Source organism: Falco peregrinus, chromosome 9 (assembly GCF_023634155.1).
Source record: "Falco peregrinus isolate bFalPer1 chromosome 9, bFalPer1.pri, whole genome shotgun sequence".
Taxonomy (NCBI): Eukaryota; Metazoa; Chordata; class Aves; order Falconiformes; family Falconidae; genus Falco; species Falco peregrinus.
The window spans coordinates 3,514,632-3,532,831 of record NC_073729.1 but is presented as its reverse complement, the minus strand read 5'-3'; the positions used below and the strand labels follow the sequence as shown (position 1 = coordinate 3,532,831).

At 48.8% G+C, this 18,200-nt stretch overlaps 1 protein-coding gene across 1 annotated transcript in view; it reads left to right on the top strand.

The window, feature by feature from the left end:
* Positions 1 to 17,408, top strand: part of LOC101923753 (mucin-5AC-like) — a 44,979-nt gene extending 27,571 nt beyond the window's left edge. Inside the window, exons 31-38 of the mRNA XM_055814170.1 lie at positions 422 to 10,557; positions 11,443 to 11,666; positions 12,111 to 12,285; positions 13,427 to 13,470; positions 14,311 to 14,433; positions 15,031 to 15,153; positions 15,934 to 16,082; positions 16,570 to 17,408. Coding sequence (XP_055670145.1) covers positions 422 to 10,557; positions 11,443 to 11,666; positions 12,111 to 12,285; positions 13,427 to 13,470; positions 14,311 to 14,433; positions 15,031 to 15,153; positions 15,934 to 16,082; positions 16,570 to 16,813 — 11,218 coding nt within the window. The 3' untranslated portion in view covers positions 16,814 to 17,408. The remainder of the gene's footprint in view (positions 1 to 421; positions 10,558 to 11,442; positions 11,667 to 12,110; positions 12,286 to 13,426; positions 13,471 to 14,310; positions 14,434 to 15,030; positions 15,154 to 15,933; positions 16,083 to 16,569) is intronic.
* The last annotated feature ends 792 nt before the right edge of the window (positions 17,409 to 18,200 follow it).

Genomic DNA, 18,200 nt, shown 5'->3' with positions numbered 1-18,200 from the left:
TTTATATTTATAAATATATTTCAATATATAATTTTAAAATAACTAGAAAAGTCATTACCTGTAAAAACATTTTAAAGCCTGTGTGGTTATGCAGTTAAGTGTTAACCTCCTCTTACTTATACCATAGTAATCATGCTATATATGAATTCCACATAAAGGATATAATTTCATCTATGTTAAACCAAAATCTTTTAATAAATGTCACATAAAGTACCACTAGAAAAATAATACAGACATGATATCAAAACCTACCTTAGAAATGAAATTCAAGACTGTCAAAACAAATTAATTAGCTTTAAAATACTACATTATAATATATAATATTACATGCAACATTAAAGTGTATGGAAGATGAATAATTTTTTCCTGGTGCTTTCTTTAACAAGAACAGACAAGACTTATATTTCCTCCTTTTAATTACAGTAACGACAACCGTATGTGTGAAGAAAGTATGTGCATGGTCAGAATGGTATGATTGCACACAGCCTGAAAACAGAGAGGACAGTGGAGATTATGAAACATTTGAAAATCTCAGAAATAAAGGACACACTGTGTGTGAACATCCAGATGCTGTTCAATGCAGAGCCAAAGAACACCCAGATATAGACATAAACAATCTTAACCAAACAGTAGAATGTAGTCAAACCAGAGGATTAACATGCAATAACACAGACCAACAATCTAAGCAATGCTATAATTATGAAATCAGAATATCATGCTGCAGCTACATACCATGTTCTGAAATACAACCTACAACACCAAGAACCACAGAAAAAATCACTACGGCTGTAAATGCAACACGATCTTCTACACAGACAATAAAACCAACACCAGAAACAACTACAACTGAATCACAAAAAAACAACACCCAGACACCGCCAGCCAAAGAACCAACTCCTCAAACTGAAATTTCACACACAACAAAGACATCAGCAGTCTCAACAACAGCTTACCAGACAAAGCCAATAACACCAAAAACCTCCACTCTGGCAACTGAGACTACAACAACACCCACTACCACCTACATCACATCTCCTCCACCAGTGACAACCACCACTGGCAGCACGGCTGTCCCCAGTCCCACTACCATGCGAACAGAAAGCACAACCATCATCACGCCCACCAGAATGTCTATCATCACACCCACCAGCACGGACAGTACCATAAAGACCTCACCACTTAAAAAACAAACCACAATCAACATCATCACACCCACAGCACCAGTGCCCACCTCAGCCAGCAGCACCACCAGCACCTCCAGGACCACTCCAAGAAGCACCAGAATAACAACGACCGTGCCTGCTCCCACAGAAACCTCCACTGCGACAACCAGGACTACAACATCAACCACGACTGCCTCCACCACATCCCACCCACCAGTGACAACCACCACCACTGGCACCACAGCTGTCCCCAGTCCCACTGCCACACCAACAGAACGCACAACCACCACCACACCCATCACCACGGCCAGTACCACAAGGACATCTCCCACTCCAACATCAGGTGCAATCACCAGCACACCCACACCAACAGTGCCCACCTCCTCCAGCAGCACCAGCACCACCTCCAGGACCACTCCAGAAAGCACCACAATGTCCAAGACTATATCTGCTCACACAGAAACCTCCACTGTGGCAACCAAGACTATAACATCAAACATTTCTGTCTCCACAGCCAAACAGACCATAATGACAATCACCGCTGGCACCACAGTCGTTTCAAGTCCCACAGCCCTGCCAATAAACATTAAAACTGCCATCACATCCACCACCACAGCCAGCACCACAAGGACCTCCCCACTTAAAACACAAACCGCAACCATCACTATAACATCCACACAAACAGTGCCCACCTCCTCCAGCAGCACCACCAGCACCTCCAGAACAACTCCAGGAAGCACCACAACACCCATGACCACGACTGCTCACACAGAAACCTCCACTGTGACTAGCAAGTCTCCAACATCCACCACTACAGCCTCCACCACATCCCCTCTATCAACCACCACCACTGGCACCACAGCTGTCCCCAGTCCCACTGCCACACCAACAGAACGCACAACCACCACCACACCCACCAGCACAAGCAGCACCACAAGGACCTCTCCCACTCCAACATCAGGTGCAACCACCAGCACACCCACAGCAACAGTGCCCACCTCCTCCAGCAGCACCACCAGCACCTCCAGGACAACTCCAGGAAGCACCACAACGCCCACGACCACGTCTGCTCACAAAGAAACCTCCACTGTGACTAGCAAGACTACAAGAGCACCCAGTACTGCCTCCACCATATCTCACCCACCAGTGACAACCACCACCACTGGCACCACAGCTGTCCCCAGTCCCACTGCCACACCAACAGAACGCACAACCACCACCACACCCACCAGCACAAGCAGCACCACAAGGACCTCTCCCACTCCAACAACAGGTGAAACCACCACCAGCACACCCACAGCAACAGTGCCCACCTCCTCCAGCAGCACCAAAAGCACCTCCAGGACCACTCCAGGAAGGACCACAACACCCACGACCACGTCTGCTCACACAGAAACCTCCACTGTGACAAGCAAGACTCCAACATCCACCACTACTGCCTCCACCATATCTCACCCACCAGTGACAACCACCACCGCTGGCACCACAGCTGTACCCAGTCCCACTGCCACACCAACAGAACGCACAACCACCACCACACCCACCAGCACAAGCAGCACCACAAGGACCTCTCCAACTCCAACAACAGGTGCAACCACCACCAGCACACCCACAGCAACAGTGCCCACCTCCTCCAGCAGCACCACCAGCACCTCCAGGACCACTCCAGGAAGGACCACAACACCCACGACCACGACTGCTCACACAGAAACCTCCACTGTGACAAGCAAGACTCCAACATCCACCCCTACAGCCTCCACCACATCCACTCTATCAACCACCACCACTGGCACCACAGCTGTGCCCAGTCCCACTGTCACACCAACAGAACGCACAACCACCACCACACCCACAGCAACAGTGCCCACCTCCTCCAGCAGCACCACCAGCACCTCCAGAACAACTCCAGGAAGCACCACAACACCCACGACCACGACTGCTCACACAGAAACCTCCACTGTGACAAGTAAGACTCCAACATCCACCACTACTGCCTCCACCACATCCCCTCTATCAACCACCACCACTGGCACCACAGCTGTTCCCAGTCCCACTGCCACACCAACAGAACGCACAACCACCACCACACCCACCAGCACGGCCAGTACCACAAGTATCTCTCCCACTCCCACTCCCAATTCAGGCACAAGCACCAGCACACCCACACCAACAGTGCCTACCACATCACCCACCAATCCCTCCCACATCCCCCACAGCACAACGAGCTGCTGTGCCTGGACCCAGTGGTTTGACGTGGATTCCCCTCAACCTGGAAGTGAAAATGGAGACATAGAGACGTTTGCCAAAATCCGAGCCGCTGGCTATGACCTGTGCGACAAGCCTCAAGGCATCGAGTGCCGTGCTAAAGATTACCCTGACAGGGATCTGGACAAACTGGGACAGAAGTTTGAGTGCAGCCTTGACGCTGGGCTTGTGTGCAGAAACAAGGACCAGATCAAAAAGTACCCCATGTGCTTCAACTACGAGATCAGGGTGCTGTGCTGTGACCGTGATGGCTGCACAACAGCATCACCGCCAACCACCAGTGCAGGCCCCTCCACCACAGTCTCCTCTACAGAAACATCCACTGTGACAACCGAGACTCTAACATCAACCACGACTGCCTCCACCACGCCCCCACCACCAGTGACAACCACCACCACTGGCACCACAGCTGTCCCCAGTCCCACTGCCACACCAACAGAACGCACAACCAACACCACACCCACCAGCACAAGCAGCACCACAAGGACCTCTCCAACTCCAACAACAGGTGCAACCACCACCAGCACACCCACAGCAACAGTGCCCACCTCCTCCAGCAGCACCACCAGCACCTCCAGGACCACTCCAGGAAGGACCACAACACCCACGACCACGTCTGCTCACACAGAAACCTCCACTGTGACAAGCAAGACTCCAACATCCACCACTACAGCCTCCACCATATCTCACCCACCAGCGACAACCACCACCACTGGCACCACAGCTGTCCCCAGTCCCACTGCCACACCAACAGAACGCACAACCACCACCACACCCACCAGCACAAGCAGCACCACAAGGACCTCTCCCACTCCAACAACAGGTGAAACCACCACCACACCCACAGCAACAGTGCCCACCTCCTCCAGCAGCACCACCAGCACCTCCAGGACCACTCCAGGAAGCACCACAACGCCCACGACCACGTCTGCTCACAAAGAAACCTCCACTGTGACTAGCAAGACTACAAGAGCACCCAGTACTGCCTCCACCATATCTCACCCACCAGTGACAACCACCACCACTGGCACCACAGCTGTCCCCAGTCCCACTGCCACACCAACAGAACGCACAACCACCACCACACCCACCAGCACAAGCAGCACCACAAGGACCTCTCCCACTCCAACAACAGGTGAAACCACCACCAGCACACCCACAGCAACAGTGCCCACCTCCTCCAGCAGCACCAAAAGCACCTCCAGGACCACTCCAGGAAGGACCACAACACCCACGACCACGTCTGCTCACACAGAAACCTCCACTGTGACAAGCAAGACTCCAACATCCACCACTACTGCCTCCACCATATCTCACCCACCAGTGACAACCACCACCGCTGGCACCACAGCTGTACCCAGTCCCACTGCCACACCAACAGAACGCACAACCACCACCACACCCACCAGCACAAGCAGCACCACAAGGACCTCTCCAACTCCAACAACAGGTGCAACCACCACCAGCACACCCACAGCAACAGTGCCCACCTCCTCCAGCAGCACCACCAGCACCTCCAGGACCACTCCAGGAAGGACCACAACACCCACGACCACGACTGCTCACACAGAAACCTCCACTGTGACAAGCAAGACTCCAACATCCACCCCTACAGCCTCCACCACATCCACTCTATCAACCACCACCACTGGCACCACAGCTGTGCCCAGTCCCACTGTCACACCAACAGAACGCACAACCACCACCACACCCACAGCAACAGTGCCCACCTCCTCCAGCAGCACCACCAGCACCTCCAGAACAACTCCAGGAAGCACCACAACACCCACGACCACGACTGCTCACACAGAAACCTCCACTGTGACAAGTAAGACTCCAACATCCACCACTACTGCCTCCACCACATCCCCTCTATCAACCACCACCACTGGCACCACAGCTGTTCCCAGTCCCACTGCCACACCAACAGAACGCACAACCACCACCACACCCACCAGCACGGCCAGTACCACAAGTATCTCTCCCACTCCCACTCCCAATTCAGGCACAAGCACCAGCACACCCACACCAACAGTGCCTACCACATCACCCACCAATCCCTCCCACATCCCCCACAGCACAACGAGCTGCTGTGCCTGGACCCAGTGGTTTGACGTGGATTCCCCTCAACCTGGAAGTGAAAATGGAGACATAGAGACGTTTGCCAAAATCCGAGCCGCTGGCTATGACCTGTGCGACAAGCCTCAAGGCATCGAGTGCCGTGCTAAAGATTACCCTGACAGGGATCTGGACAAACTGGGACAGAAGTTTGAGTGCAGCCTTGACGCTGGGCTTGTGTGCAGAAACAAGGACCAGATCAAAAAGTACCCCATGTGCTTCAACTACGAGATCAGGGTGCTGTGCTGTGACCGTGATGGCTGCACAACAGCATCACCGCCAACCACCAGTGCAGGCCCCTCCACCACAGTCTCCTCTACAGAAACATCCACTGTGACAACCGAGACTCTAACATCAACCACGACTGCCTCCACCACGCCCCCACCACCAGTGACAACCACCACCACTGGCACCACAGCTGTCCCCAGTCCCACTGCCACACCAACAGAACGCACAACCAACACCACACCCACCAGCACAAGCAGCACCACAAGGACCTCTCCAACTCCAACAACAGGTGCAACCACCACCAGCACACCCACAGCAACAGTGCCCACCTCCTCCAGCAGCACCACCAGCACCTCCAGGACCACTCCAGGAAGGACCACAACACCCACGACCACGTCTGCTCACACAGAAACCTCCACTGTGACAAGCAAGACTCCAACATCCACCACTACAGCCTCCACCATATCTCACCCACCAGCGACAACCACCACCACTGGCACCACAGCTGTCCCCAGTCCCACTGCCACACCAACAGAACGCACAACCACCACCACACCCACCAGCACAAGCAGCACCACAAGGACCTCTCCCACTCCAACAACAGGTGAAACCACCACCACACCCACAGCAACAGTGCCCACCTCCTCCAGCAGCACCACCAGCACCTCCAGGACCACTCCAGGAAGCACCACAACACCCACGACCACGACTGCTCACACAGAAACCTCCACTGTGACAAGTAAGACTCCAACATCCACCACTACTGCCTCCACCACATCCACTCTATCAACCACCACCACTGGCACCACAGCTGTTCCCAGTCCCACTGCCACACCAACAGAACGCACAACCAACACCACACCCACCAGCACAAGCAGCACCACAAGGACCTCTCCAACTCCAACAACAGGTGCAACCACCACCAGCACACCCACAGCAACAGTGCCCACCTCCTCCAGCAGCACCACCAGCACCTCCAGGACCACTCCAGGAAGGACCACAACACCCACGACCACGACTGCTCACACAGAAACCTCCACTGTGACAAGCAAGACTCCAACATCCACCACTACAGCCTCCACCACATCCACTCTATCAACCACCACCACTGGCACCACAGCTGTCCCCAGTCCCACTGTCACACCAACAGAACGCACAACCACCACCACATCCACCAGCACGGCCAGTACCACAAGTATCTCTCCCACTCCCACTCCCAATTCAGGCACAAGCACCAGCACACCCACACCAACAGTGCCTACCACATCACCCACCAATCCCTCCCACATCCCCCACAGCACAACGAGCTGCTGTGCCTGGACCCAGTGGTTTGACGTGGATTCCCCTCAACCTGGAAGTGAAAATGGAGACATAGAGACGTTTGCCAAAATCCGAGCCGCTGGCTATGACCTGTGCGACAAGCCTCAAGGCATCGAGTGCCGTGCTAAAGATTACCCTGACAGGGATCTGGACAAACTGGGACAGAAGTTTGAGTGCAGCCTTGACGCTGGGCTTGTGTGCAGAAACAAGGACCAGATCAAAAAGTACCCCATGTGCTTCAACTACGAGATCAGGGTGCTGTGCTGTGACCGTGATGGCTGCACAACAGCATCACCGCCAACCACCAGTGCAGGCCCCTCCACCACAGTCTCCTCTACAGAAACATCCACTGTGACAACCGAGACTCTAACATCAACCACGACTGCCTCCACCACGCCCCCACCACCAGTGACAACCACCACCACTGGCACCACAGCTGTCCCCAGTCCCACTGCCACACCAACAGAACGCACAACCACCACCACACCCACCAGCACAAGCAGCACCACAAGGACCTCTCCCACTCCAACAACAGGTGAAACCACCACCACACCCACAGCAACAGTGCCCACCTCCTCCAGCAGCACCACCAGCACCTCCAGGACCACTCCAGGAAGCACCACAACACCCACGACCACGACTGCTCACACAGAAACCTCCACTGTGACAAGTAAGACTCCAACATCCACCACTACTGCCTCCACCACATCCACTCTATCAACCACCACCACTGGCACCACAGCTGTCCCCAGTCCCACTGTCACACCAACAGAACGCACAACCACCACCACATCCACCAGCACGGCCAGTACCACAAGTATCTCTCCCACTCCCACTCCCAATTCAGGCACAAGCACCAGCACACCCACACCAACAGTGCCCACCACATCACCCACCAATCCCTCCCACATCCCCCACAGCACAACGAGCTGCTGTGCCTGGACCCAGTGGTTTGACGTGGATTCCCCTCAACCTGGAAGTGAAAATGGAGACATAGAGACGTTTGCCAAAATCCGAGCCGCTGGCTATGACCTGTGCGACAAGCCTCAAGGCATCGAGTGCCGTGCTAAAGATTACCCTGACAGGGATCTGGACAAACTGGGACAGAAGTTTGAGTGCAGCCTTGACGCTGGGCTTGTGTGCAGAAACAAGGACCAGATCAAAAAGTACCCCATGTGCTTCAACTACGAGATCAGGGTGCTGTGCTGTGACCGTGATGGCTGCACAACAGCATCACCGCCAACCACCAGTGCAGGCCCCTCCACCACAGTCTCCTCTACAGAAACATCCACTGTGACAAGCAAGACTCCAACATCCACCACTACAGCCTCCACCATATCTCACCCACCAGCGACAACCACCACCACTGGCACCACAGCTGTCCCCAGTCCCACTGCCACACCAACAGAACGCACAACCACCACCACACCCACCAGCACAAGCAGCACCACAAGGACCTCTCCCACTCCAACAACAGGTGAAACCACCACCAGCACACCCACAGCAACAGTGCCCACCTCCTCCAGCAGCACCAAAAGCACCTCCAGGACCACTCCAGGAAGGACCACAACACCCACGACCACGTCTGCTCACACAGAAACCTCCACTGTGACAAGCAAGACTCCAACATCCACCACTACAGCCTCCACCACATCCACTCTATCAACCACCACCACTGGCACCACAGCTGTTCCCAGTCCCACTGCCACACCAACAGAACGCACAACCAACACCACACCCACCACCACGGCCATTACCACAAGGACCTCTCCAACTCCAACAACAGGTGCAACCACCACCAGCACACCCACAGCAACAGTGCCCACCTCCTCCAGCAGCACCACCAGCACCTCCAGGACCACTCCAGGAAGGACCACAACACCCACGACCACGACTGCTCACACAGAAACCTCCACTGTGACTAGCAAGACTCCAACATCAACCACTACAGCCTCCACCACATCCACTCTATCAACCACCACCGCTGGCACCACAGCTGTGCCCAGTCCCACTGCCACACCAACAGAACGCACAACCACCACCACACCCACAGCAACAGTGCCCACCTCCTCCAGAAGCACCACCAGCACCTCCAGAACAACTCCAGGAAGCACCACAACACCCACGACCACGACTGCTCACACAGAAACCTCCACTGTGACAAGTAAGACTCCAACATCCACCACTACTGCCTCCACCACATCCCCTCTATCAACCACCACCACTGGCACCACAGCTGTTCCCAGTCCCACTGCCACACCAACAGAACGCACAACCACCACCACATCCACCAGCACGGCCAGTACCACAAGTATCTCTCCCACTCCCACTCCCAATTCAGGCACAAGCACCAGCACACCCACACCAACAGTGCCCACCACATCACCCACCAATCCCTCCCACATCCCCCACAGCACAACGAGCTGCTGTGCCTGGACCCAGTGGTTTGACGTGGATTCCCCTCAACCTGGAAGTGAAAATGGAGACATAGAGACGTTTGCCAAAATCCGAGCCGCTGGCTATGACCTGTGCGACAAGCCTCAAGGCATCGAGTGCCGTGCTAAAGATTACCCTGACAGGGATCTGGACAAACTGGGACAGAAGTTTGAGTGCAGCCTTGACGCTGGGCTTGTGTGCAGAAACAAGGACCAGATCAAAAAGTACCCCATGTGCTTCAACTACGAGATCAGGGTGCTGTGCTGTGACCGTGATGGCTGCACAACAGCATCACCGCCAACCACCAGTGCAGGCCCCTCCACCACAGTCTCCTCTACAGAAACATCCACTGTGACAAGCAAGACTCCAACATCCACCACTACAGCCTCCACCATATCTCACCCACCAGCGACAACCACCACCACTGGCACCACAGCTGTCCCCAGTCCCACTGCCACACCAACAGAACGCACAACCACCACCACACCCACCAGCACAAGCAGCACCACAAGGACCTCTCCCACTCCAACAACAGGTGAAACCACCACCAGCACACCCACAGCAACAGTGCCCACCTCCTCCAGCAGCACCACCAGCACCTCCAGGACAACTCCAGGAAGCACCACAACGCCCACGACCACGTCTGCTCACACAGAAACCTCCACTGTGACTAGCAAGACTACAAGAGCACCCAGTACTGCCTCCACCATATCTCACCCACCAGCGACAACCACCACCACTGGCACCACAGCTGTCCCCAGTCCCACTGCCACACCTACAAGCACAAGCAGCACCACAGGGACCTCTCCCACTCCAACAACAGGTGCAACCACCAGCACACCCACACCAACAGTGCCCACCTCAGCCAGACGCACCACCAGCACCTCCAGGACCACTCCAGGAAGCACCACAGTAACAATGACCATGTCTGCTCACACAGAAACCTCCATAGTGACGATCAAGACTCCAACAGCACCCACTACTGCCTCCACCCAGTTAGCGACTACAAGCACAAGGGGCCGTACAGGTATTTTTCCAACATCTTTTTCTTCTACTGGATGAAGTGGTGTCTCCATTGTTTTCCCCAGACGTTTCACTACCACAGCCAGGCCAGATATGTCATTTTTTACTTCTGGAAAGCTTATAAACAGCTGTTTCACTATGACAAAATTCATATCATTGTTTTTTGTGACTTCTTCTGTCTGCCATCATCACTATTTCTTCCAGTACCTAAACCACTTTTTCATCTACATTTCCCTCTGCTGTTAATATCTGTTAGATGTGTGTGAACCCCATGCCTTGATACAACTTATCCTGAGCTTGAGGGAGACAGTGGTGAGTTTGAAACTTTTGAATATGTTAGAGCTAAATGTCATAATATTTGTGAATTCTCAGATGATATTTAGCATAGAGCTAAAGGATTTTCACAGTCCCCACTTAGCAGTAGGTCAAATAGTTGAGGGCAACCAAAATGTTGGATGGAACGGTGCACAGTTCTCTCCAATATGTAAAATTATGAGATCAAAATCCTGTGTTGGAAACTAGTGTTTGTTTTGTGCTCAACAGTAGCTACAACCGGTACATCACAATCAAGTCACGTTATAACAAACACTTCGGCCATCTCCAGTCTTTCCCCCAGCACGCCTGTCACAACAGAAGCAAGTACATACGTTACATCAAGCAGAACAACTCCATGTTTTTGTCACATGTATGGTAATTTATTTTCTCCTGGTAAGTGTCTTATTTTACAGTTATAAAAATTTTCATAAGCAATATAGACCCTTAATACTCTATTTAATTAAAGATAACCAGTGAAAATCATCAAATATAGAACTTTTAATACATGAATACAGTACATTTTCACAGTATTTTCTTGTTTTCTTTGCCTAAGTGTTTTCATTGGTCTTTTAATTTCTCCTTCAATTTTCCTCCCCAGGGGAACTCGTATACACCATAACAGACGCGGCTGGCTGTAAGGTTTATGGACTTTGCAGCGAGGAATGTGAAATTGCCCCGACCCTGGGGCCATGTCCTCCAACCACCCCAGGAACAACTACAGCAACAACCCTCACAACTCCAGCAGGAAGAAACTGTACTGATGTGAATCCTTCACGAAAGGTGGTTCCCCTCATTATTTTCTAATATATCACCGTTGCAACGCCAGCCCAATCTCTGTCCTCTAACAGCCAAATCAAGTCAACTTGTAGGTATTTCAGTGCACAGCTGGTAACATTACAAATGACCTGATAGCTCACAATTCTCCAGCCTGGCATTACTAGGCTTTTAAGTAATCTGGAGATGGAAAAGCTCACTAATACCACAGCAGAGACTTTTTTCTTAAATAAAAAACATTTAAATATCATAGAAATAAGTAGACCAGCAATGAAAGTGTCACATTCTCATTCTTTCTATACAGAAGAAAATTCTGCAATCTTAGCTTGCCTGCTCTTAAGGCCTGCAAACATAGGCTAAGAAAATTCTAATCTCAACTCCCTACCTATTTTAAGAGTCTATTTTATGTTGAAACAGAGCAGCGAGGGTGAGAGAGCACTTAAGAATAAACCATTTCCATATTTTTAGCCTGGAGAGAACTGGACAAGTGAATGCCAGGAGTGTGTCTGCGACCCCCACACTGCTACCACACGATGCCAGCCGGTCCTATGCCAGTCCGTTCAGCCACCAGAGTGTGAACTGGGGTTCTATTTAGAGACTGTAAAACCACCAAAAGACCCATGCTGTCCTGAATTTAAGTGCAGTAAGTATTAAAAGTACAAATATAAATACCAGGCCACAGACTCTGGTAAATTAGATTTGCACTTCCGTTCATATCTAGATGAGTTCTTTGGGTATCACGGTAACAGCAAAACCTTCCTTAGACTATTCTGGCTCAGTGAACATGCACCTGTTTTTGGCTAAATATGCATTATAAGTTTGTTTGAAAACAAAATGCTATTTTTGATGAAGTTTGCTGAGAGGATTGGAATGGGTGGGAGAGAAGAATACTACTTTAAACCTTCAAGTGGTCTATGTTGCTCAACTATTTCTGTATCTGTATTCATAAAGATTATTCATGCCTTTTATTTAATATTATTAATGTAACATTGGAGCATGTTAACATCAGCCTAACCATAGCTAAACTAGATGCATAAACACAAGAATAAGCCAGCAGAAAATTTAACTACAAAAGCAAGTAACACAAAGCAATAGATCAGTGAATTGTTAATCAGTAACTGAATTGTCAGTGTATGCGAAACAATAATGCTCATGAATGCTCATGAAAACTTAAAAATCCAAGTTTAATGTCTATTTGTGTACATAATTTTTATAAACATATTTTTATACATATATTTATACAAAAGAATAAAAAGGTAGCCATAAATTAAATCTCAAAACAGAAAACAATGGAACAGCCAAGTATGAAGTAGTTCTGTGAAAGGCATGAATGGGCTCCGCCACATTGTCCAATTATTTCTATTACCACAGTAAGAATACCCTTTTCCCCACTCCGAGTCAATCTTCCATCCAAGCCATGTTCTAAGAGGTCATGAAGAATCAATCACTGAAGCACCTTTGAAGGTTACTAGACTTCTAGGTTTTGAAGAAGAAACAGCTGACTCAATTTGCGGTTAACCCAGTATCAGAAGAGCAAAAAAGGGACTTTTTCCACGCATCGTTCAAGCTTGAAACCATTCCTCTTCAACTCTTCTAGCTAATTTCAAAGATGAGACTTAAACAGTCAGCTACACTAGATACAAGGTCTAAGCATGCAGAGGGGGATTGAATGCAAGTTTTCCGTAATCTCCATGCTACTAACAAAACTTGCTAACATCTTGACTACTTAGGAGTCTCACAATTTCTGTTTACTCCAGATTTTTTTTTTATTGTTGTTTTTCCAGAACCATTCAATGACAGCTGCGTGCACAACGGTACACTGTACAAGGTAAGAATGTTATACTTACAGTGGTATATTGCTGAAAGTGAAATGTACACCCTTTGTACCAAAATAAGCCTTTGAGAACATTCTTTTCCCAGTACATGTTTTATATCTCTAGTCCTTATATTTTTTTTTTAATGTCAAAACCAAAATTGCCACAGAAGATTTCCTCAACACACAGCGTGAAACACAAGTGTACCATTTAGTGATGTACTTTCTTTTTAAACCCTCTCTTACTTCTGGAATCAACAAATTTTCCAAACAAGCCCAGACTCATCCACTCGTTGAAATAAGCCCAGAGAAGCTTCAAACATAAAACTACGATTTTTGCTTTATTTGTTACCTAAATTTTTTTGCTAAACTTGGTAAACTTAGATCATTTAGTCAAAATTTAAACATTAGCACTGAAGTCTTTTGGGGACACATTTCAGAAAGACTGAAATCCATGTGTAAATTTGTATCTCTGCTTATGTATCTGCATACAAATCCAACTATTTTGATCTCCATTTCTAAGTTATAATTGTTTTATAACCACATAACATGACATACAGGGGAAAAAACCTCATAAATGGAGCACTAAAAAGCTGGCACAATAATGAGGCCATACAAGCCAGTCTTACCTGTATTTTATTAATTTACTTTTCCCCTTTGTACTGCTCCATTAGTTTCCTCCTAATGTGTCCTTTCTTGCAAGGCATAAAGCCAAACAACTTTATCTTCTAAGAGAGTTAACAGCTCCGTTGCACTGGCATTTCAGCAACCTTAACGGTTCTCAGCAATGCTTTCATCTCTGCCTATACATCATCTAGAAACAGTTGCCATTTGAATTATTTTTCCGTCTTCCAGGTTGGAATGTCAGTAGTAAACGATTCATGCGTTAATTGTACCTGCACCTCTGAGAAAGATCCAGTGACTAAGGCAAATATTATGCGCTGTGAGAGAGTTCAGTGTGAAACGTCTTGCCCACCGGTGAGTTCACCTCCTCTAGGCTGCCGTCAGCCCTCAGTTAGGGGAAGACTAGAATTCTCCATCATCAAATCAAAATACTTTTGTATCCTCGTGAGCAGGGTCATCAGTATACGACTGAGGATGGAAAGTGCTGCGGGAAGTGCGTTCCAGTTGCTTGCAGCATCCAACTAGGTAACGGCACCATCCACGTGCTCAATGTAAGTATTCCTTTCGTTTTCAGATCTCTCCATTAGCTTTTCTAACGTGCATTGGCCAAGAGTCAACTCACGTTTCTTACTAGTAAAAGTCTAATTAATACTGAAATACTCTGAAAACAACACACCAGTTTTCTGAACTGAACACTAGGGATAACTTCTTGATACACGTGAATAACTGGGTAATGGTTCTTAATCCATAGTATGAATGTTCAGATCCAGGATTTCAACTTCCAAGCCAGCTAGTTTGCAAAATTTTGCTTTTGCTGCTTGAAAGGTCAGAAGCATCTTAGAATCTTTGAGGTGTGACAGCTTAATTAGCTCAGGCATTTTTTAAGTAATCATACTATACTTGATTACAGTGAAAAAAACCTAATTCTTTGCTTTTCTTATGAAATCTTAGGTTGACGACATCCTGGTACTAGATCATTGCAGCCATTACAAATGTGAAAAAATTTCAGATCAATTTGTTGCAGTCCAAACTAAAAAAGTATGCCCCGAGTACAACCCCAAGGAGTGCGATCCTGTAAGTTTGAATCAATTCTTCATTGATTGAAAGCAGTTTGAAAGACCAAGGAGAGGCAAGGAAGAACACAACAAATTGCTTTTGCTAAAGTTGCAGGAATGTCTTCAGAATGAAATTAATCTTGTAATGTTAGTAATAAGAAAAGCTAAGTATTTCTGCATGTGGCTACAAAGATGCAAGACTTCTGGGGGGGGGGGGGGACACGACAGTAAGCGATCCATCCTTTCATTCATCACAGAGGAGCCTTCTGCCCAGTATCGGTGATGGTAATTCATTTTCTTACTCACGACTGTCATCTGTGCATTAACACAAACCCTTCTCCCTTATTTTTGCAAAGGATGAAACAGAGACTACTCCCGATGGCTGCTGCAAAATATGCAAACGTAAGTAATGCTGTACTCACGTTTTCTACTTGAAGAGCACTGTATTCAACTTCTATCTTTAAGTGGATGGAAGGATTCCTCCCCCCGCCCCCCCCCCCCCCTCAAGTTTTCACTTACTCTGTTTATGAAGACACTGTGTTTCACTATCTATGCAAAAAGGAAAAAGCAGATTTGTTTTCCTGATACTAAACACCACAACCCCAAGCACCAGCGCTTAAGCCTCTGCATTCATTACCTTCCAAAGCCACCGGGCAGCGGAGACGGGACAACCTGAAAACTCCAGATACATTACACAGCATCCACCGCCCCCGTCACACACTGCCGATCCCAATCATCAGACATCACGCACTTCAAAATTGTGTTAGCACTCATTTAGTTCTGAACTGGTGATGTGAAGTATCCATTTCCACCCCCACCCCTCTCTTTTTACGAAGGTCAAACCTGCAAAGTTCACAGCAAAACAACTGTGATCCACCACAGTGACTGCGAATCTTCCGAACCTGTTGAGCTGGCCTACTGCCAAGGCACTTGTCCTGGCTTCTCCATGTGAGTTCCAAACACTTAATTCAGCATCTCTACGGCCTCATTAATACTGGTCTCTCAATCAGCCACTGCAGGGTACCGAGGGAGCTGACAGAAGTGCTCACTGAGCCACTGTCAGCCCTTCATGGGTGGCCCTAGCAACGTGGGGAGGTCCCCAACGGGACACCCGTCCGCAAGGGCTGGGAGCAGGATGCAGGGCACGACTCGCTGATCTTAAGGGTCTTTTCCAACCTACGTGATTCTATGATCCCAGAATAGCAAGGAAGTTACTGCCTTTATATGATTCCATTGAGTAGAATCAGACTCAATGGAAGCAACTTGCACTACTAAAGAGACAGGTAATTAAAATCGCATTCGAGGGAGGGGGTGGGAGGCTGTACAACAAAACCCCAACACACACCCCAAACCCCCAAGACAAGCGTCACTGGGGGGCTTCTCTGTGTCGGGTTTTTAATGAGAAGTGGTATTTTCTTTCCCTGGCGCAACACAGATACTCCTTTGAAGCAAACCAGATGCAACATGAGTGTAGCTGCTGCCAGGAGCTCAGCAGCCACAGAAGAGAGGTGACCCTGACTTGCCAAAATGGAACAAGCATAAATTATAACTATGTCTACGTGGAGCAATGCCTGTGTATGACAGCATGCACTGCAGAAACCTCCGCAGCGCCTGGCTCCCCAGGGAAAAGTCAGCAGAAGAGAGAGAAGGTCGCATGGAAAAGCAAGCAGGCACCCTAGGAAAGCTGGAATCCTGTTTTCCCCAGGATACCTTGTGCTCTTTCTTTAAGGGCTCCTACATCAGTTTGTCATCACCTTTTCTCATTTCTTACTTGTAAAAAAAAATAATAAAAATATCAGTCAAATAATTAAATCTTGGGGTTTGTGTGTTTTGTGGGTTTTTTAAAGTGCTACAATAGACAAGAGTAAAAATAGATGACTGAAATACTCTTGTTTAAACTACAGAAATAGGTGAATTGTTTCCTTTCGATCACAAAACTGGGGATTTCTGGGGAAAAAAGGGGGTTTAAGGGGTCTCTAAAAAACAAACCAGAAAAAATTGTAGCTACATTGCACTTAACTCCTGTGCCTAGAGGAAGTTTTACTGTGTGTTGTTGTTACGGATGTAATGGGCCAAACAGACATCACAGTGACAGGGAGAAGGCTCTTCTCTTCGTTTTGTCTCTTATTTTTTGGTTTCTGTGACTGGTGACGGTTTGACACCCATCTCCATTGCCTAAATGACAGAGTCCAGTGGCATCAGAGCGTTACCTCACCTGGTATATTCTCTAGCAGCCTTTGGGAACAAAGATGCTCTCAAAGCCGTTCTCCTGGGTGAGGTTAAATCCCCTCACACAGGTCCTAACAGCTCTGCGCGCGGGCGTCAAAGGCGCGGAGATAAATGCCCCTCTCGTTTGCTCGCTGTATCCTAGTTGCCCAGATGGAGGGAACAGGCAGGCTGTAGTTTGTTTCCCCTGTAATTAGTGGAGGGGGCCACTAGACAAGTATAAAAAAAAAAAAAAAAAAAAAGGGAAAACTTCATCCATCACTACCATTTCATGATCTAAATCAAAACGCATCTGGCTGTAGAAATCAGCGCTCACTTCAGCTGAAGAAACAAATCTATGTATGAATGGAAGCTCCTATTACTTGAAGATTTCTTAAAAGTGTGGTCAATGAACTCAGTAAAATCAGAAAATTCTCCTGCCCATAGTTTTAACAATATTCATAAAGAGGTTCAGGATGTTTTTAAACTGCACATTTGTTTCCTGTGCTACCTAAAAGATTCGGAATGGATTTTCACAGTGAGAATATTGGCTGCCTTTTCTCACGGTAGCTCATCACCTTTACCTGAGCCGCTTGGAGCGTTTACCTTGTCAGTAGATGTTACAGTACAAAACCTGGAATCTGCCCTGAAGGCTCGGCTGAAAAACACAGGGTAACTGTCTGAGCAAATAATTGCATGTTTTATACATGTTTATTTAGAAGTGGAATGCGATCCTGGAATGAAATCAGTAGATCCCTACGTATCGTGCCTTCAGAGGCACGACCTGCTGCCACGTCAGGATTAAGCAGTGTGGACAATTAGGCAGATTTGTAAACTTGGTGCAGGTTTTCCTCAACTCCT